We start from the raw sequence: 22,824 nt of genomic DNA on the forward strand, positions 1-22,824 counted from the left end.
ATTTAATGACTGTGGCAAGTAAGGTTCGGAATTGGTGTAATGAAGAATACCAGTAAGCAACCGGGGCATTATTGTTTTGAACTATGTTTTCAGAAGGAAGCAGTAGTGTGCCACCCAGCACCTTCACGGTTGGTTGCCACTGATGCCTGCACCCTCATAACAGGTGCGATTTCAGGTTATAAAGATGGTCTACATAAACTCAGATGAAGAATTAGCTGGAGCCAGCGTTGCCACCTGGCTGAGTTTTTTTATCGGCATGACTGTTATACCTGTATGACTGTTAGGACAAACCTTGCCAGCCACCAGCTTGCTAGAATGCGCACAAGCGCGCGCGACGTGCACAGCACTTTTTCCAGGCCAATGCACCACTCGCACTGAACAGTCCCCCGAGGGCACAAGCAGGCATCCACTTCGGCCTGCTGCTCGCAAGAGCGCGCACCACTCGCTTTCACGGTCGCGCGGCGTTACTTTTACTGCCGTGCGGCCAATCTTTTTCTTTTAAGCCATAAAACTTTATACTGGAGCTGTTCCTGAGGACGTCAGGGGTTTCTCAACCACCTCGTTTGAATCCACCATTATGAGCGCATTGACGACAACAACATCGACATGCCCGAGTGTGCCCGTGTCCCTTCTACCCCTACAAGGGGTTCTACTCAGGAAGCGAGGGTATGTTTTCAGTGCCCAGGTGCTCAGCCTTACTGCTTTGTTGCGCTTTACTTGTAAGACCGCTATACTTAACCTGTCTGTATAGTGCCCTTTCACAGAAGAAACTGCTCCCCACCAGACATGGCGGTGGCTCCGCCGGCCGAGGCCGCTCGGCCACCAGTGACAGCAGCGTGAGCTCTCCACCGTGGAGACCACAGCAGAGGCTCAGATGTGTCTGCCTGTGGGATAATGACATTTTACCAAACTCTAAATCAGCAGCTACCCGGCTGCAATATTTGTAAATCTGTCGGCTTTGTGTGTCTCTACCGTCACCGCTTTCTGCAAAATCGGGTACGTCCTGCCGGGTGTGCTTGCTGTCCTTGAACCCGAAGTGTTCACAGGCACTTTTTTTATCCCACAATCAGCCGGGCATCCTTACCACTCCGGAATGATGGAGGGTAGGTCAGCTTTGCTGCACGACCTACGTATCTGTAAGTTTTACTTCCCTCTTCCCACCCCTCCCTCCCCTTGCCTTCCATAGCTGTCTCAAGGGCCCGCTCCTTTCATTTCTAGGAGTCGAGCAGTGACGCAAGTAAGCGTCCCGTGACTCCAGAGCTGCGGCCTTCCTCACTACCACCGCTAAAAGTGTTCCCCCCCACCCCCCACCATGGCCAAGAGGCACCTCTTTTCGTTTTTACCCTGCCCCCTTTGTTTACAGTTAGGTTTGGTAGTCCTACCCCACCCTTCCACCCCAATCCCTACTGCCCAAACCCTGACCCTTGCAGGGACTTTGCATATATCCCTGGGCTTGCCCAGCACTTTTTCCTTGCTCTTTCCTATACCTCCAGAAGGCACTCATATCAGGCTTTATCACACCTACCCCTACCCCCCATTCTCAGCTATTCAAGGGAATCCATTCCCCCCTCCCATGGAAGGGCCACCACTCTTATCCCTAGGCTCACTTAGCCCCTTTCCTCCGATTCCACTGTCATGCTACCTACATGCCCTAGCATGTGCCTCTTTTTTTACATTCCCCTTCCAGGTATTATTTGGGATTTGCCACCCCACACCAGGCTTTCACTCCGTCTACCATATCTTGACCGGTCCTACCTACTTTACATTAATCATTTGGGATAGGAAATTATTTTTCAGGCTTGTCTAAAACCCCCCCGCCCCTTGCTATTCTCAACACTACCACTGTGTACCACGCTTCTCTCTGGGTTTGTGAAGGCCAACCTTAATCAGCTGTACCTCTCCCCTCCTTTACAAAGGGTGATCGATTGAAAATACAAAATTGAATCATGGTTATCATATTTTCACAACGGAGATGCAGTCACTTCTAATAAAGATTGAAATTGGGGCAACATTTGTAATCGTACAAGAGTTTTTTTTCCTGGGTGGCTCTAGGTCTATTGATGCTTTCAGTGTCCGAGACTGTCGACGGGGATGTATTTACGCTAGTCTCACATTTGTACCGGCGTATCCTTGTACATCTGAATAGACCTCATGGATACTTTCTTGGGAGTGGGAAAAGCCATTGTTTGTTATAATGTCTATTAAGTGGGACATAAGGGGGGAATTTCTGATCAGGGAACTCTCCATTCAAAAGAATGCCCTCACAACAAAAGTCCCAATCTTCGCCGTCATGCACGGCATATAGTTAGCAAACAAGCATTGGCAAAGCCAATAGGCCTCGCCTATGCGTGAGCTTTTGGCTTTGTCAATGTTTTTAAGACAGGTTGCACCTGCGGTTCAACATGACTTAAAGTCAAGAAAAAAAATGCTATGACGCAGCCAGAGTCGACGTTTTCATATTGCTTTTATTTTAAAGCCATGTACAATATGTTTACAAGCATTGGCATAGCCAATAGGTCTCGCTTTTGGGACCTTGTAAGTATTTAGTTATGTAGCACAATATCCTTTGTGCAACAACAACTGTTGCATGGCTAAACACTTAAGAGGTCCCAAAAGCGAGATGTATTGGCTATGCCAGTGCTTGTTTTAAACATGTTCTTCCTCAAAATTTGTTTAAGAAAATATTCCAGTTTATTGTAGACACCTTGTTACTTTATTTAGAAGCTTAGGTAGCGCAGTTGAGACTGACATGCATGCAGACTGTTACCATCAAAATAAACTGTCTGAGCAGCATCTGACGTGCTGCCTTGCTCATAGCCCTCGGTCACCGGTTCTATCCCACTGTCTGTCAGGCGAGGCGCACTGGTTTTGGTATGTTGCATTTTTCTCCTGTTCGCTGTAGTGTTAAATCTGTACTGTTAACTCTAATTTAACTGGTAACTTTTTCTGTATGTTGGCAGCTGGTGCCTTTGCCTCTTTTCCTGGCCCAGTTGCCCAGGAACCTACTCCCGCCTTTGTCCCACCATTTTACACTCCCGCCGTCCCGCCTCCCTGTCAGTCCCTCCAACCTCCCAGGACTACTTATGGAGGTGCTGCTCAAGCATGCCAAAGGCAAACCTGTCTGCGCCTGTCCACGCCTGGACCGCACCTAGTGCCAGGATCCCTTGCCCTCTGCACTCCATCAGATACTCCAACAAAGATCTCCATGCCCTGCACCCCGGATTCAACAGCAACTATTGCCTCTCTTCCCCCCTGCTCCTCAGTGGGATCATTCACCTGCATCTGCTGCAAGTTCACCTCCCCCCTATGGCCAGCCTACACTGCCATCGCAATTACCTCGCCATCCCCGCCTCATGTGACCGCCCTGGAACGACTTCGCTCTCTTCTGATCAACTCCAGATCACTCTGCAAATATGCATCCGAAGTTTGGGACACTGTCTCCACCCTCGCCCCGACGTAACCTTCTTTACAGAGACCTGGCTCATCCCTGCATTGCCCTTGACATCGCCACAACACCCATCGGCTACCAGATGAAGAATGCACCAGCAGACACGGAGATGGCATCGCCCTCATACACAAAGAATCGATCATCTTCACCACCAACGATGAAGAAACCACTCTGATAATGGAACTCATGAACTTTCAACTCCCAACGACAAAACCACAATCAAAGGCACCCTCACTTACAGTCCCCCAGGACCATGAACCGGCCTCTGTGACGCCATCACAGAATTAATCACCCAGCTCGCCATAGATTCTGAACACCACATCCTCGTGGGAGACCTCAACTTCCACCTGGACAACACCACAGACACTAACTTCACCGACCTCCTAGAGCGAATGGGCAACATCGGCCTCAAACAGCTGGTCACTGACCCAACGCACAAAGCAGGACACACGCTCAACCCTATCTTCATGTTCAGCAACAGAGTTTAGATACAGCCACTCCTCAGAACTCAACTGGTGTGACTACTCCAACGTACACTACACCGTCGCCTGACCCCTTACACCACACCCAACCACCACAGCACCCCCTTCCGCAGCAGGACCGAGGTCTCCCAGCAACAATGGACCGACACCCTCAACCAGCCCAGTGTCACCACCAACTTGAATCAGGCAGAAGAGAATTTCAATGACTGGATCACCAATGCCGCTGACCAATACGCTTCCGCAAAACCAGCCAAAACGCAAAGATCCACCAAACTGGCCAGTTGGTACACCCCAGAAGTGAGCTTGTCGAAATGCAGATGCAAACGCCTTGAAAGAAGTTGGCGCCAGCTCAAAGCTGCGAAAAAGGAGACCCTGACACACTGCATCAAGGCCCGCGGCAACCAGACCTAGGGACTCTTCACCATCGTCAGAGTTAAGCTGTTCATCAGTTCATCATAGAGTTCACCTGCCCATCAGCGATGCAATTTCCCCCCCTCACAGTAACTCTGTGACTCCCTCTTTTAAAACAAGGTAACCAACATTTACAGTAACATCGATCCCCAACTCACCGACATCCTCGGCACTCTATCTTCCATGCTCACGGCCACCGATTACCAGCTCATCTCATGGGAACAACTCAGGACATAACTGTTCTAATGAATTCCATCCACTTGAGAGCACCCACTGACCCATCTCCCCCTGACTCTTCAACCTCAGAAGAGACCAGATCAGCCACCTGCTCACCACCATCCTCAAGGCCGCCATTGTCACAGTTCCCGATGCCTGGTAAAACGCAGGAGTCAGACCCCTCCTTAAGAAACACTCTCCAGACCCCAACGAGCTCCAGAACTACCGCCCCAACTCGCTGCTCCCGTTTCCCATCAGCATCCTGGAGAAAGGACATCAACCTCCAACTCATCAAACACCTGGATAAAACCAACCAGCCGGACCCCTTCCAATCAGGGTTCAAAGCCATTCACAGCACAGAAACTGCCCTGATCACCGCAATAGATGACATCCGCACCCTCTTCGACATAAGAGAATCAGCCGCCCTGATCCTACTTGATCACTCTGCACCTTTCGACAGTGTCTCCCTCCATACACTCATCGATCGAATGCTCCATATCGGAATCAGAGATAACGCGCTCACATGAATAGCATCTTTCTCACAGGATGCACCCAGAGAATCCGTCTCTTCCCTCCCGCCGCCCCTCCCCCCTTGACCAACCCAAGCAGACCCCCCTGCAGCATCCCTCAAGGCTCATCCCAACCCTCTTTAACATCCATATATAATCCCACTCACAGACATCGTCCAAACCCACAACATCAGCATCATCACCTACGCAGATGACACTCCACTTCCTCTCACTCTCTGCGGACCTCACCAGAACAAAGAGCAATTTCTATGACTGTATGAAGAATGTCTTGGATTGGATAAAGAGCAACTGTCTGAAGCTCAAAAGAGACAAAACCAAAGTACTGATTTTCGGCAGACTCATCTCCCTCTGGAAAGACTCCTGGTAGCCATCAGAAGTGGGACCCAACCCCAACCCCACCCCCACTCTGAAAGTCCATGCCCGCAACCTCTGCATCATCCTGGTCAGCAAACTCTCCATGAAACGTCAGGTTAACCCTGTATGCTTAGCCTGTTTCCACACTCTCCAAATGATCCGCAGAATTTTCAAATGGTGACCCACCAACACCAGGACAACTATGACACATGCCCTCATCACCAGCCGGCTGGACTACGGCAATGCACTCTATGCAGACACCACCACCAAACTCATGAGAAGGCTCCAGACGGTCCAGAACTCAGCAGCCGGTCGATCCTCAACCTACCCAAGAGAACCCATATCACCCGGCACCTGAAAGACCTCCACTGACTCTACATCCAGTAAAGTTGCCAGTTCAAGCTTCTGACTAACACCTACAAAGCCCTCCATGACCAAGGACACGCTTACATGAATCACTGCCTGAATTTTGACCTACCCACCAGGAAACTGCACTCTGCTCACCTCACCCTTACGCAGATACCACGTATCTGCCGCTGCCGCACTGAAAAGCGCTCCTTCTTCCTCCTCGCCAACAAATACTGAAACAACCTTCCCTTTTTCCTCCGCACATCACAGTCGCTTTCAAAATTCAAGAAGGGACTCAAGACCTGGCTCTTAGACTAATTAATACCCACAACCCTGTGCCTGGATACCGTAGGGGTGATAATTCGTGCTTTAGAAGTACTAACTGATTGATTGACTGACATCTGAATGCAACAGAAAGAGAAAGGGTAGTTTAAAAGAAAGTGAACCGTTATTGGAACAATTAAGTCTGAAAACCAGAGTCCTTGCGCAGAGGATTGAGGAAGTTGAGGGAACTAGAGTCAAATGAGTTGTTGACTCCAGAATAGTGTGACCAAGGAAGTCCTGAGTTGTTTCCTAATTGCCAGGAATATAGTTAGTTTTTTTCAGGGTGTCTGAAAGAGAAGCAACTTTTGATCCATATTCAGGTGGAAAGTTAAATCCAGGGGACGTGTCCTTGTACCCTTTTCCTTCTATTGTCCTCATTGTTGGAGATGTCTGGAACCTGCTCGAGGACCATGGTATGTTTACATAAGATTTTATTGCAAAATGCAAAACATTAAATGTAAACACAACTTCACTGACATGCTAGTGGGAACCTGAATAAAGTGTGTAAAGTCTTTCAGAGTTACTCTCCTGTTAATCCTCTTACTTATTGAAGACTTGACCGTAAGAAAACATTTTAGGGTGTTTCCGCCGCTTATGATGTAATTGTCTAACTGCTATTCCTGAAATGCATTCAACTATCCTTTTCAGTTCCCTGAACCGCATGAAGGCCATGCCTCTTTCTTTCACATTGTTGTGTTAGTTGTTCCCTTATGTTTTTTGAGCTTGTGGATTTAGTACCGAAGATCTATTTTGGAATCTGCGAGCATACTGCCTTCAATGGGGTAGAAAGCAGCAGACTACACAATTGCATTTAGATCGCAGCAGAATCAAGAGACTGTCAAAATGTCATAATCTGACAGTAGTAAAAGCAGGATGAGTGCTTGAAGAAGGTATGTTAGTGTGAGATAGTCTCAGCTGAAAACTGAAACAAAGAAAGAAAATACATGAAGTAACATTGGGAATATAGTGCCCTGGAAAGACTTTGAACTAGGACATTTATACTAATACGGATAGAGAAGATAATTGCGGTCATAAGAGATGTTGGAGTGTGGCCCTTTTTTAACCCAAGCTCGTAGGTGATATTACACGACATGAGTGATGTAAAGACGTGGTCATATATCCAAGAGAATGATGTGTCCATACTTGAAATGTAAAAATCTACTTCAATCTAGTTTAGCAGTGGCCTACTTGTGAACTAATGGAATTGACTGGTCTTGCCATGGGTGTTGTTCCTTATTGCCAATGATTCCTCACTTTATAATTTCCTGACGCTTAAAATATGGTCTGCATCAACCAGATCTCATAAAGAGAATTGTGCTTTTTCCCGAGATCACAAAGTATGTAAAGTGGCCTTAAATGGCCATGGCCTCATTAGTGCTCCCACATCATGCTTATAAGACGGCTACGACTTGATTGCCATCTGTTTGACAAATAGAATCGACCCTTGCAAAAAATTTCAATCGAACATGCAGAAAGTGATGGGAGAAATACTTGCTTCAAAATAGTCTAACCACCAGCAGTCACTCAGCGTAGCACCAACTCAACATTTTATTTGCCCACCATGCCACCTCAGATTAGACCCAGCTCAGTCTTGGTCTTGGTCAGTAGCAGCAGTCTTGTCCGAACTTGCGTCCCAGGTCCCCGCTGAATTGGTATCCAAGCAAGACTGACTTTGGCCTATTTGTCCCTTGCCAGTAGAGTGCAGCTTGTTTACAGTGGTACAATGAGTACAGACCCACGTCTGGACGTACCCTTGGTCATTGCGGAAAGTACATCAAACAAACAAAATGTGATGGAAGGAAAGCTTGCCAATAGTCTAAACACTGGCATTCACTCAGGGTGACATTGCAATACAGTTATTTGCTCACCATGCCACCCCATATTAGAACCAGCCATTTGCAAGTCAGCCTTGGCTCGGCTCCATTTGCAACAGTCCAGCTCGAACTGCCAAGACATGCACTCTCTGAACCGGAACACAAGCAACCCAGGACCTGTGCCGGCCTATTTGGGCATCTTCAGTTGGGTGCAGCTTGGTTACAGTGGCACAGTGAGTACGGGGTCTATGTCTAGACATACCCTGGCCACTTATGGGGTTACATGTAAATAGACTAGCTACTGGTGGGCGCTCAAGGCTTTTTTGCCCATCATGCCACCTCCAATTAGACCTAGCCTATGATAATCCGCCTTACTCCTGCTCTAATAGCAACAGTCCAGTCTGAACTGCCAAGTCCGGTCCTCTCGGAACCAGCAGTAGCAGGATGAAGAGGCTTGAAAAGGCCGTGGGTCACAGCAGCCCTTTCTGCTCTGAAAGCTGCTCCCTATTAATACAGCCGCCAGGAAAATGCCTGGGTGGAACAATGCCAGTCCGCATCTAAAGGTAACCTATAGGCTATAAGTTTATATCCTTGTAAGGTCCACCTCAACCTTCCATCCTTCAATTGTTGGTCAGTTGGCGAGAAATAAATTACGCAATAGTAACAGCTCTTATTTACTGCACAAAAAGTGTGGTAACATAGTGTAGCAAAACACGTTATTGTTACTATTAATACAGCCTGCAATTCTTTTTCCCGTTTTTGCCATTCAGTATTGAACAAGGCTATGTAGGCTTAAAATAGAAGAAAGTGGGGCTGCATTGGTTCTGTTACTTTCGCAATCTAGACAATATTTTTTACACTACAAATTCTGTGCTCTCTAGTTTTTAACCTCGTAAATATTTTGTGTTTGCACACATTTTTTAATAGTTTAATTTTAGATGGGAGCTTTTGCGATATTGTTACAAGGTTTCCAATAACTTCCAATATCTCTGCATACTACAGTTGTTCTCTAGAAGTACAAAGTATCTGTTTGTGTCCATATCCCTTCCTATTGGAGTACTGCACGTAACATCCAAGCAGCCTAGGAAGCGAGTAGGGGGAGGCGGGAGAACGAGTGGTTTAAACAACAAAAATATGGCGGCACAGTGATGGTGAATAATGGGTACGGTAATGCGGGACATGTGAAGAGTGTGGGCTGCAAAGGATTGTGTGACGTTTACGTTAGTTTTGTTTGCTCTACAGATTACTGCCAGGTAGTCCTAGTATTCTGCATGAACCCATCAACTTTTTAACATGAAGCTTTATGGCCAAAAATTACAAACAAATTTTTCAACAGCAGTTATTTTACACTGAAATTATACAAGTCTGCAAAACATAACTTACTTGTTGTGACTTACTTCTTTTCAACAGAACAGCAGTGCCCTGGCCAGTACGATGAGTCTCGCTGGGCAGATGAGAGCCAGTGCAGAGAACCAAGCAAAGGGACTGGCAGAGAAAAATGAACAGCTGAAGAGGCGCATTGAAGAGCTGGAAGCCAAAATAGTGGAGCTCAATCAACAGATCGAGGACATGACTGAAGAAGAAGAAAAACTGAAAGAAAAATTAAAAAGATCCGAGGTATGGGTTACCTTTGAGTTGCTACAAGATTTTGTTACCGAAATGGGTATTGGATATATTTCCTATTTTCTCCATAGTATTCCCAAAGCAGAAATGTGCATATGGTTTTTGTTTTTTGCTGCAAAACAGATGGGCACTTATTTATTTAGGTGTCTTCTAGATCACTCATTGTCTTGTCATAACTTTGTAGCACACTTGTACAGATAGCAGCATAAGGTATGCAACACACAGCTGCCAGTGGGTAGTTCAACTTGAGTGGTTTGAGGGTAGATAGATACTCTGTTTGCAGTCCCAAAAGACCTTACATCTGGAGTACCGCCACCGAATTGCCTCAGCTTTAACGGGGTCGCAAGTGGAACGGAGGCAAGATTGGCTCAAATCACGTGCCATCTCACATGGAACTCAGAACTCATGTATGCCTTTCCTTCATTACTACACCTGCCCTGAGTTCTCAAGAAGATTAGAAATGACCGGGCCCAAGTCATCCTGGTGACTCTGGATTGGGCATGAAGAGTTTGGTATCCAGAACTCCTAAGATTGAGTATCTGTGCTCCAACCAAGCTGTTTTTACAGGGCTCTGCACTAGAGCCTTCACTATCTTTACCTTCATGCTTGTAGTTTGTGCAGCAACAGTTGAACCTCTTCGACCTTTCTCCAGAGGTACTGAATGTCATCTTGGCAGCCAAGCATCCCTTGATGAAAACTATATATGCCTGTCATTGGGAGAAATGTGTGGTTTGGTGTGGCACACGCCAGAGTGACCCCACCCCTCCCCCCTTCCAGACCACATTATCTTAAGTTTTCTTGTTTGTTTTATCTCTTGCCCATCAAGATTTTGTTTGAGCACCGTTAAAGGTTATCGTACTGACCTTTTGGCCTACTTACAGTTGCTAGCTCGGCCCTCCTTGTTTAGGTCACCTGTTGTGATTAATTTTTCCTTCTCCTCCATTTGTGATGGGAACTTAACCTGGTCCTTTCTTGCTTTATGTGCCCTCCGTTCCTTGCAGCTACTTGGTATCAAGAGTGTGTTCCTTATTGCCATCACCTCGGGACTTTGAGTCAGGGAGCTTCAGACACCTTGATTTAACTCACCAAATATTGCCTTCTTCCCTCACAAACTGGTTCTGCAGACTTGGGCGTCTATTCTACCAAAAGTTGTGACTCTATTCCACGTTGGTCAAACTGTAACCCTGCTGATGTTCTAAGGTCTACCTCACCCCTCTAAGGAGGAGGAAAGGCACTTTTGTTTGAACTCCAAGTGAACGCATTTTAAAATCTTTGTCACAACGATAGGGTTTTCTTTTAGCACTTTGTATTAAACCATTATATATTGCGCAGATTTACTTTGTGGGTCATATTTTGTTTTTGAACTCCTGGAGTTTGTACCTTCAACATATTTATTTCATAGAAAATTTAGAAATGCCTGCAACGACTGAATGCTGGCGTATTACTTTGTATTTGCATCATTCATACTCTTGGAGCTGAAATTCAGATTATTGATATTTGTCGCCAATAGGGAGTATTGAAACACCAGCTGGCATGAGTGCTTAGAGTGGAACTCCAGAGATGTTTCTACTGTCGGTGGTATTTTAAGACATTAACTTGCGTGTGAGAAACAGCAACTATTATCTATAAATTATATATGATTGTGCCAATTATTATTTATCATGCGGATTTTATTGTCTTTTCAAATATTGTGTACAACGTTTTTACTAAATGATTTCTAGAAAAGATAAACTCCTATTTTAAATTCTGTAATTAGAGCATCAAATTATTGCATGTGTTTGCTTCTACTGTGAAAAATATACCAGAATAATTGTGAATGTATTCACATTTTATGGCAGAGAGAAAAATTGCAGCTCGAAAATGCTTTAGAACATGCTGGTGACCAAGAGAAGGAAGTGACACAAACTACCCGATTATTACAAAGTCAACTGGAAGATGCACAGGTAAAAAATACAGTTGTAGAGTTTTTGGTGCATATTGCATGCTTGAACATTTTGTAGTATGCACACTCTATGTAGCTTTATTAGTTTTTACTTTGAATTCTAACATCCGAAATAACTTTTCTTAATTTTAAATTCTGGAATCCTAGCAAGCCAAAATCGTGTTATGTCAGGCTATGTATACCCACACATCTCCCAAAAACAACTTTGGTTTAAATGTTTTTAATGCTTTTGCTGCTGCTAGAGAAATTCAGGAAAGTTGGCAACATCCTAAATACTGTCCACACCTCCGAAGAAGATCTTGGTAACAGTTCTTTGTTTCACAATGCTCTCATTTAGGGAAATATTTGTAAGACAGCACAAGCTGCCATGCAGATGCTTATAGGTGCTAATGTTATGTTAGTATGCCAAGTATTGAATGCACAGACATACATTTTATGCTTTTTGCATGCCTCCAAACAAAACCTGGCAGTTAATAACCTTGAGCAGGGCTTACTCGAATAAACTGCTCATTTACACAATAAATTAGATAAGTGCCCAGGAATTTGCTAAACTAGACCTGCTGCCGTGAATTTACAGGATGTGGTGCTGATACTGACCTCATCCCCACCCCCTTTTCAGAGAGGTCCTTCATCCATAGTGAGAGATGTAGTTCAAAATCTCCTGCTACCCTGACAACCTTCATAAATCTGTACCTGTTCACACCATTCCACCTAGACCCCTACCTTCCTCTCACTCAAGGTACACCAGCCTGCCGTTCATGCACTCTGTCACTCTCTATTCACCCACTCCATCAAACCTCAATATCTTTGACCCTTTTACCACAAAAACATTGACTACTGAAGAATGGCTCACCCAGTACACCAACTAAGCCCTTATCCATCTGATCTATCCTGACTACAGCATCAGGCACCTATGCAGTGACACATTAAAGGGCACCAACAGGCGTCATCCAGAAAAGCTCCAGTGCAATGCCAACACCCCTCAACTGGTACGCGACTCCATCAGCTACCTCCAGCCATAGGTCTCATTCTTTCCTCACAAGTTCTTCTTTCGCTCTATTGTCAACTCTCTAAATAGCTGAACACTGACTCCTGATGCAATCCTCATGACTGGGGTCAATCAGTGAACTTTGTCCACCTCCAGAGAGCTTCTCGATATTTCCAAAGTCATTTCTTCTGTTTCCTATTCCTGTATCCATGACCAAGGAGACACTCACGAGTGATGTAAACTATCCTGCTTGATTCCCAACCCATGACTAGTACCAGACCTCCTTCTGTGAACATCCCACTTATACCACAATATTCCAAAATGCTCCCCTTTTCTTTCAGCCCAAGGGAAGCGCTTCGCCTAAGAATTAAAGTTCTCCCTATGTAGTAATCTCCCACATCTACCTGCCTTTAGAAATGCTTGAATAATATGCTTATCCTGGCAGCCAATGCTATTCTTGCTCTCATTTCTGCATCCTCCATGCAGATTTGCCCTCCTCTTCCCAGTGTGTTTCTGCCAATCCTTGTGGATTACATGAACCTTATGCCACCTGAAAATGCTTGGTGCAAGATCTCCATTAACACAGACAAGATCTCCCTCTAATTCAATCATTGCAATCTGGAGTTCAGGCCAAAGCTGGTCTAGGGAATTAACTATGTCTTGGGTTAACTCCTCGCAATAGGCAATGGAAACTCCCATGCAATGTGGTTTCTGTTAAACCGCTTGTCAGAATTCAACACTGTCTCACATCACTTTCATCATTACCCTGAATATGGTCTGGCGGCACTGTTTGAGCATGCCATGGGATATCTTTACTACTTTCTGAGCAGCTGCTCACACCAGACTCAACTCTAACTGTTCAATTTCCCCCACCCCCATTTTATATACATTCTCAGTACTTTGCGCTCCGCTTTTAAAATTTCTTAATGCTTTTCATGTTATGTTATTCGTTTGTATAGTGCTCAAATACCCTAGCGTATCTTGGCACTGCCTTGAGCAAAAATAACAGATGAAAATATGCAGAGCTGAGCTAAAGCATAAAAAGCCTACCTGATTAGCAAAAGTGAGTTTTCTATCAAAAATAACACCAATGTTTTTAACCTTGTCGACTGGTGTGGGTAGGGTGCCAAGCTCTTGTGGCCACCAGTCAGAAGTCCAAAGGCTGGTGGTATTGCCAAAGCAAAGAATCTTGTTTTTTCCGAAATTGAGTCGAAGGTAGTTCTCAATCATCCATTTGTTTATGCTGATCATACAGGACTTGAATCGTAATGCAGTGTGCGAAGGGTTGCCACATATAGAGACTATAATTTGTGTGTCATCTGCATGATAAAACGGAAAAAAATTAAGGATTTGATAAGTTTCGCTAGAGGACTGATATACAAATTGAATAAGATAGGACTGAGAGAAGCCCCCTGTGGCACCCCACAAGGAAGAGTGAAAGCATTTGAGGTAACTTGAGCTAAAATAACCGGTTGTTCCCTATGGGAAAGAAAAGAAGCAAGGAGTGCAAGGGCTAAATCCCTAATGCCCGGCTCAAGTAGGCGAGCAATGACCATGTTGTGATTGACGGTGTCGAATGCTGCTGAGCGATCTAATAAAATAAGGACAACTTTGTCAATAATAGTTCTTAGTTTTTCAGTTGCCGCTATTAGGGCTGTTTCATTGCTATGTTGATTACAGAAACCGAATTGGGAGGAATCTAGCAAGTTGTTCTCAATAATCAAAGTGGATAGTTGTAAGTTCAAAGCTTTATCAATGATTTTTGATGGGAGAAGAAGCCGGGTTATGGGATAGTTGTTGGGGTCTAAAGGTGAGACGGTACTTTTTTTTTTATTAACGGATGAATAGAGGCTTTTTTCCGAACATTAGGAAAAATCCCGGTCTGGATCATTTAATTGAAGATGGGTGTCAGCTGTGTAGTAATAATCTCTGCAACTTGGTGAAGGATTTTAGGAGGGCAAAGATCATCCGGAGAACCTGATTTGGAACTGGATAATAGATTAAAAACTTGATCCAAGCGGAGGGGGGAGAAGTTGGAAAGAGACCGTTGGCTTTCAGCTAAGATATCTTGAAGGGGGTTATTTGTATGTTGCAAGGTGCTGGCAGAAAAAGCTGAGAAGACATTTAATACTTTGGATTGAAAAGTGGAGGCCAGTAAATCACAAAAGAATTAGCTCACACGTGCATTATGACTGTGATTAGGATTAGACCGAGCGTATGCCATTTTAAATAATTCCGTTGACCAATTTTTTGCTGTTTCAAGTTTGAGTAGTAGGAAGATTTCTCCTAAAAACATTGTTTTGTAGTTTAGAAGTGCTTTTTTATAGACAACTTTGTCTTCTTCATTTTAATGAAGTCTCCATGTATATTCCAATTTGCGTCAGTTTTTTTGTGTGTTTTAAGTTTTGGACGGTACTGAGATTCAGATGGTGTTTTCCTACAGTTGGTGAGGGGAATGGCAGGAACTAAGTGATTGGTGGCATCAGTTAGCCAAGTTGGTGGCCATAATATTTGGATCTTTAGAAAAAGATGGAATAGAAGCTAGCAGAATTTTACAAAAACTAGCGAAATCTAGTTTGTGTCAAGGTCTTTTCATTGTAGTAAAAGGAGAAGAGACCAGTGTTTAATGGCATATCCAAGAGTGATGTCAAATAGTAAGGCAAAATGATCCAACCAGGATAATGATAGTCTTGCGAAAGAAGAGGGGGGAATAATCCGTAAAAATTTCTTCCAACGTATGCCCCACTGCATGAGAGGAGAGGTTGACAATCTGCGTGAGGCCAAAGCTTAAAAGAAGCCTTTAAGAAGATTTGAATCATTATCTGATGGGCTCTCCAAATGATAATTGAAATCACCCAGTAACCCAAAGTTACTGGCATCGGATCTAGTTTCAAGGTAAGAACCGATGTACTAAATGAAATGAGCTCTAGTAGCTGGCAGACGATAAAGAAGAATCCCATTAAAAGTATTGTTAGCATTCAGATTTAATGTAAAAGCAAGGGCTTCGCACTCCTTGTTTTGGGGTAGCGGCGTGCAAGGGGCAGCACAGATATTTTTATGGATAATTGCAATACTGGCTCCTTTACGGATTGGACAGTCATGCCTGATGATAGAAAAATCAGGAGGGATAGTCTGATTGAGATCCGTGCCCAATGACGGATTAGTCCAGGTGTCTGTTATGAAAGCTAGATCAATTTGCTGATCCTTAATAAACTCTTTTGGGTCCAGATCGTTTTTTACTAGTGATCTCGAGTTGATCGTACATTTAACTGACCAAGGTGGAGCTGGTCTGTGCGGCTACCATTTTTGCAGGGATTTTATTTTTGTATTGCTAAGGGAAAGATTACAAGATGGACATATCTTAGTGGCACAAGAGTCTGAAGGATGGTGCAAGAAGGAGACTTACCATATCTTTAGAATGAGAGCAGATCCTTTCTAGAATTGGTCTAAGGGTCCGAAGGACATAGGGACATGGGGCAGAAAGAGGAGGGAGGTTAGTGCTGATTGTGTTCCGGCCGCAGATGGGCAGAGACAGCCATTGGTGCACATGCTGCCCAGACGTGCTGTGTCCTTGATTGAGCTGCTGCATCAATTAAAGGCATGTCAGGGGGAGTGTCAATATGGCGCTAGAGTGCCAAATTCCCCAAAAAAAGATGTACATTTCCAACCGGTGTCCAGCCGCTCTATGTTGTTTACAGCATGCTCCCCTGCTGGTAGGCAACCACTGGAAACGAAAATCAAATTAAAATAAAAGGGGAAGGGTTAAAACATAAACAGAATAAAACACTCACAAAGTGAGAGACTGATCTTTCCCAAACCGCGCTACTAAGCACTGGGAGCCAGACAGTTCTTGAATACAAGGAAAATAGCAGCTGTGTCCAGTGCAAGCAGTGTTCGCTTTTGCCAAGGCCATGTAATTTTTCAGAAACATAGGCATCTCCTTCCACTCATCTATCCGCTGACACTCATTACCTCCTAAAGGTCACTTGAATCTCAAAAGCTCCAAGGCAGCATTCATTCACACAAGCCCAGATGTACATCTCGCCCTCATCAAAGGCACTCTATCTCATTCATGCCTTTAATCAAGAACCCGGAATCCATCTGGACAACTTTGTGTCTCCACAACACTTTTACAGATTTACTCACAAATTCTTACTCTGACTTAAATTACATTGGCAGAATGCACATCTTAATTTAGCAGGTAGTATCATCCCAGAATACCTCTGGGCTCATAATTTTTTGGGCAAAGGCCAATTCTAAAGCATTTGCGGAATATGGATATGAAATTATTGCCTAGTAATTTCTACACACAGTTGGTAAATATTATCTTGCCTGTTAGCACTCCACTAAATCCCGGGTTGATAGAAAAAAATTGCAGTACTGCTTTGCCCATGCGTACTTTAGCTTCCCACAGTAACAATTTGTTTATGTTCTTCTGGGCTGCCCATTAAAGAGATTCTATGAGTTCACCAATTGAAAAGCAGGCTTGTATGGTGTTGAAGATAATGTTTGTTAAATACGTGGATGGTGAAATGATATATACTGACGGAATCTGGTGGAAGTGTTGCAATGCTAGTAGAGAACGTTGGTATGTGATGTCAGTTAATACATTGACTAGGTACCGAATATCTGTATGCTTCTGAAAATCTTTCCATCTTCTTCCACCGCGAGATCGCTGACATCCATGACCGCTTCAACACCATGACCGTCCCGACTACACCAGACCCCACCTCCCCTGTGAACACCACCAGCGCCAACTGCCTGACCTGCTGGTCCAATGTCAACGACGAGACACGCATGGTCATGAACTCCATCCACTCAGGATCTCCGCCAGACCCGTGCCCACACCACGTTTTCAACAAAGCAGACGCTGCCATCGTACCCCAACTACGGAAGGTCATCAACATCTCCTTCGAAACAGCGACATTCCCGGAAAGCTGGAAACACGCCGAAATCAACGCCCTCCTCAAGAAGCCTAAGCTGGACCCCAAGGACCTCAAGAACTTCCGGCCCATCTCCCTGCTCCCGACGAAGGTCATCGAGAAAATCGTCAACATGCAACTGGCCCGCCACCTGGAAGACAACAACATCTTAGACCCGTCCCAGTCCGGATTCAGACGCAACCTCATCGCTGCCACAGACGACATCAGGCACCAACTAGACTACGGCGAAACATCAGCCCTCATCCTCCTGGACCTGTCAGCTGCCTTCGACACGGTCTGCCATCGCACTCTAAAGACATGCCTCCTAGAAGCCGGAATCCAAGAGAAGGCCCTTGACTGGACCTCGTCCTTCCTCTCTGGCAGAACCCAGAGCGTCCGCCTCTCGCCCTTCCGATCTGAGGCCACCGACATCATCTGCGGCGTCCCCCAGGGCTCATCCCTCAGCCCGACGCTGTTCAATGTCTACATAACCACCCTCGCACAAGTGGCCCGCAGACACGATCTCAACATCATCTCCTACGCCGACGACACCCAGCTCATCCTCTCCCTCACCAAGGTCTCGCACACTGCCAAAACCAACCTCCACGAGGGAATGAAGGCCGTCGCCGACTGGATGAGGAACAGCCGTCTGAAGCTGAACCCAGACAAGACGGAGGTACTCATCCTCGGACCCACCCCCTCAGCCTGGGATGACTCCTGGTGGCTAACCACACTGGGAACAGCACCGACACCCACCGACCATGCACGCAACCTGGGATTCATCCTCGACTTCTCCCTCTCCATGTCTAAACAGGTAATCGCCGTCTCCTCCTCCTGCTACAACACCCTCCGCAGTATCTACAAGTGGATCTCGACCGAAACAAGAATAACGGTGACACAGGCCCTCGTCAGCAGCAGACTGGACTACAGCAATGCACTCTACGGAGGAATCCCAGCCAAACACCTACAACGCATCCAAAACGCCTCCGCCCGATTGATGGTCAACGTTCCCCGCCGCAGCCACATCACACCCACTGGAGAGCCCTACTCTCGCTCCCCGTCGACGAGAGGATCACATTCAAGCTCCACACACAAAGAACTCCACAACGCCGGACCAGCCAACCTGAACAGCAGACTCGGCTTCTACACTCCCACCCGCCAGCTCCACTCCGCCAGCCTCGCCCTCGCCGCTGTCCCCCGCATCCAACGTACAACCTCTGGTGGCAGATTCTTCTCCTACCTCGCCGCCAAGACCTGGAACACCCTCCCTACCCACCTACGGCAGACCCAGGACCTGCTCGCCTTCAGAAGACTCCTCAAGACCTAGCTCTTCGAGCAGTAGTGGCATTCCCTCCCCTCAGCGCCTTGAGACCCTCACGGGTAAGTAGCGCGCTTTAAAAGTACTCTGATTGATTGAAACTGAGTAAGAGGATGAGGTCTTGAATGAGTGTGAAATATAGTAGACCATGTTATGAACCAGAGAAGGAGAATTCGTTTGTGAGTGTTCTTGGTAGTGTAGCCACAACATATGTGTTCCTTGATATATGTAATAAGCACATAAGGGATTAAGTTATGCTGTTTTGCAAGAGTGGGAATGTTAGAAAAGAAATCTAATTAAAGGATGATTGGAATCGAAATAATGTATTGGATATAGCTACGAGGAGTGAACATGCCATGAGGTATATGGAAGGGCAATAAAGCTAGCATCTGTTCAAGTGACCATAGTTGTATTTCATTGTGCAAGTCCACTTCACTTTATGAAGAATATAGATTGCCTAGGATAATGCGAAGTATAGTAACAGAAAGAACATTATGAGGTGGTTTGCAGGAGTACTGAGAAAGTTAGTGCGTAAATAACGTCATAGTGTTATGTTGTAGGTGAGTTTGTGGGTGACACTATGTAGATAAGAGGATATGAGACATTATATACATGGTTGTAAGTCATGTTGTAGAACACCTACAGCCTCCAATGGGGTTATTGAGCATTGATAGCGAAGAGGTCCCTCTATTAATACATTTGGAGTTGACATTCACAGTGTTATTAAGGAAATATTTAGTAAGGTGTGTGGTTGAAATAGTGTGAAGCATGAAAAGTTGGGTAGTAATTCAGGTAGTTATGGTCATGAGCCTATTTGGTCATTAGTAAGGTTTTGAGCTAGAATGCAATCTAAACTTGTGAGACTAAATGCATGGTGTGAGTAACCCAGTAAGTAAATGTTATATTAGTATGCATTTACCAAAGAGATATTTGCATGGTGATTCGTCCAAATAGCATATTTTATTTAAGAGAAACAGAATAATGTCTTGGGGGAAGGTGAAAATGGTTGTACAGGTGAAACACTGAATTTGAAGATGCTTCCTGTGTGTTCATAGCTTTATTCAACAGCTAAAGTGTAGAGTAATGATAGGCTGGTGGAGTATGAAATCTGGAGCTATCCTGTAAATTTGAGAGAAATTGGGACAGAAGATTTCGATAGGCTTTTTGAGAAAGCACTAATCGAACCAACTACAGAGTGGTTTTCCATAAATGGCCGGCTGAGATTACATTGTACACTGACTTTCACAATTTGAACGGGTTTAATTTGCCTCCTGTGAATAACCTGGTTTCTGTTATAGGTAATGGAGAATTTGTTAGACTCGGAATTGGTGTATTACCTGGCCAGATCGCATCCTTCCTTTAATAGATTATCAGTATTTATAACATCTTAAGGTTTAGGACAATTGGAAAATATGCCATCTATCCCGGTGTTAGTTTCATCGATCCTTCACAGTAATTGTGTCTTGTGAAGAATGGCAGATTGCAGATGTAGTAGGAACAAATCTGAAGATGGATGTGAAAGAGACGGTTGCGTTTTGTTATCGTGCATGCTGTTTTGGATAAAAAGATGTTGAGGGGTTGCACTACTGGAAATCGAATACCCAGTTGTGTCAAGTGTGGATGAAGAGGTGCCAAAAAGTGAAGTTTGCACAAGTGAGATGAGGAAGGACCAGAAAGTTATCAGGGTGTGAAACAAGCTAAAGTACAATTTCAGAATGACTGTGAAAGTAACCTCAGTGTGATGTTGAGGTTTATGTTCTTTTAGGGTAGCTTCCAAGGAGAAGTGCCTGTGTCTTTTTGAAACCTGTTACAGTTGGGAACTGTTTGATGGGGTGAGAAGTTGGCCTAACGGCTAGGGCGGTAAACCTCGAATCTGGGGAACTGGGTTTGAGTTTCGACAAAGACACTAAACATCCTGTGATTCTGGGCAAATCACTTAATCTCCCCGTGCCTTACAAAAATTAAATAATGAATGTGTCTGCATGGAATGCAACTTGTGGTATGTGCAGCGCTCTGATACCCGATTCGGGTCAAGTTTGTGCTATATAAAACTGTAAAAAATAATAATTAAAAAAAATGTGCTGTCCTTGTGTCTGAATGCAGGGTGCGGATTCCTAATCATGTTACCAAGCATGCCATTATCTAGGGTGATATTGGGGTGAAATGAAAGGTGAGTGAGAAAGTAACGCGAGCATGTGAAATAGATCTTGCAATTTCAAAGACTAATGCTCCAAATGCAATTTTGAGACTAATATTTACTCCATATCTTGGGTCTTATGTACTATTTAACTTTGTTGTTTGTTAATTTCATGAAACTGAAGATGTGCAGTGGGTTTTGGTGATATGTTAGAGGAATGGAAGGCGGAGTGTTGTTTACACGTGGAATGTTGAGTGTCCTGGTCCTGGTGTCTTGCTTCATGAAGAGGAAAGAACCTTCAGTTATTGAGGGAATCTTGATTTGTCCACATTAAAAGGAAAAAATGGCTATATTGAGAGTGAACCATTTATTTCAACCGGTATTAGCAATTCTTTCCTCCTAATCAGTGTTCTTCAACACACAGCTTGCTGCCATTTCCAGGTCTCTAAAATAGCTTGGTTATTTTACATTCTGGTAGATAAACATAGAAATTGCTTTTGCGGGAATCGTGTCTGCTTAAATACATTTGATTGAAGATTTTCAGAATTCAAACATTGTTTCATTTTTCAGGAGTGAAAAGTCTATGAAGAGCAGTTGTCCTAAGGAAAACTGTTGCTATTTTCTTTTTATTATCTTGTTTTAAACCCAGTGTTTTCAGGGGTACTCGTATTGTACTATGCTTTGTGCAGGTTAAAGACTTAATGTCGTTTTTCTGTATTTTGATCCAATGCACATGGTAGTTGTCATTTGCTTGAAACTCATATTTCTTTGAGCTTGAATTTAAAGCATGCCTTGTGTTGCACTGTTGTATGTAAGTGCATGTTTACATTTTTGTTTACAGAGGAACCTCATCAGGGTGGCACATGAACAACAGCAGTTAATGGAAAGACTAAAGGAGGAAGCAACCCAGAAGGAACAATTAAAGAGAATGAAAAATGAAATGGAAAATGAACGATGGCAGCTGGACAAAACCATTGAAAAATTACAAAAGGAGGTATGTGTGAATTGGATCCGGGTTTGAAGTAAGATAACCGCGCATACAGAAGGCCTGTTCGATCTGCTTGTTTTGGATAGGAGGTTTTAAAGTAATGCCATTTTTTTTATTTTCATCAAACTCGGAGTAATTGAAATGTCACTCGTTTCCTCAGCTGCAAAACTCTGTTGGTTCAATACCTTTTCAGACGAAAGTGCTGTATCGCCTGCTGGTTGATTTGAATGTCTATTAAATTGCATAGAAAGCATGGTGCAGTCCACACACAAATGAAAGGAAAATAGTTTTAGATTTCTGCTAAGTTTATGTGGTCCCTGAAAATAATCGGTGCATTCTACTGCCCAAGTTGTTGCCCTTACACAATTTACCCTTCTCTCATCTAATACCGATTGAATAATTTAAGTACACAGAAAGGGGTACTAAATCATTTAGTAAATAGTACCAAAGTTGCTCATTGTGTACTGTGGTGCTCCATTACTCCTCTTTCCTCACCTCACTCCCATGAGACCAGCACTTGCCTGAAGGGTGACAAAAAAGATCTTGTTGTTCCTACTTTGAATGTGACCTTAAAATGACTGCTCCGTGTTCTGGGTGGTGTTTTCCTTGACTATGTGTGGAGGGCCTTAAGTAAGGAGATATACACCACCTTCTTTGTGTGTGAACCTTCTTGTAGTGCCACATAGTCGCTTGCCATGTCCTGCTCTCCCTGTTTCTTGAAGGGTGTTGACGGGAGGAATAACCATTGTCAGGGCCGGACTGGCCTTAGCGGGCACCGGGCAATCCCCCGGTGTGCCGCACGGGTGGGGCCCTGTAACCAAATCGGCCGAAAACCGGCCCTGGCAAAGAGCTTGGCCACACTCCCAACCCCCGGGGAAGGGGGGCCGGCCGAGCATTTTGTCAGGGCCGTTTTTGGTACCCAGTCCGGCCCTGACCCCTGTACTACCCCCACTTGGGATATAGAGTAGTCATGTCCAGT

At 44.7% G+C, this 22,824-nt stretch overlaps 1 protein-coding gene across 3 annotated transcripts in view; it reads left to right on the plus strand.

Moving 5' to 3' along the window:
- CGNL1 (cingulin like 1) overlaps positions 1–22,824 on the plus strand; it is a 601,175-nt gene that overhangs the window by 311,570 nt on the left and 266,781 nt on the right. For all 3 annotated transcript variants that reach the window (XM_078684907.1, XM_078684910.1, XM_078684908.1), the window contains exons 9-11: positions 9,338–9,544; positions 11,389–11,493; positions 21,699–21,851. In XM_078684907.1, the coding sequence (XP_078541033.1) occupies positions 9,338–9,544; positions 11,389–11,493; positions 21,699–21,851 (465 nt within the window). The remainder of the gene's footprint in view (positions 1–9,337; positions 9,545–11,388; positions 11,494–21,698; positions 21,852–22,824) is intronic.

The sequence above is a fragment of the Lissotriton helveticus genome, chromosome 3_2 (genome assembly GCF_964261635.1).
Source record: "Lissotriton helveticus chromosome 3_2, aLisHel1.1, whole genome shotgun sequence".
NCBI lineage: Eukaryota > Metazoa > Chordata > Amphibia > Caudata > Salamandridae > Lissotriton > Lissotriton helveticus.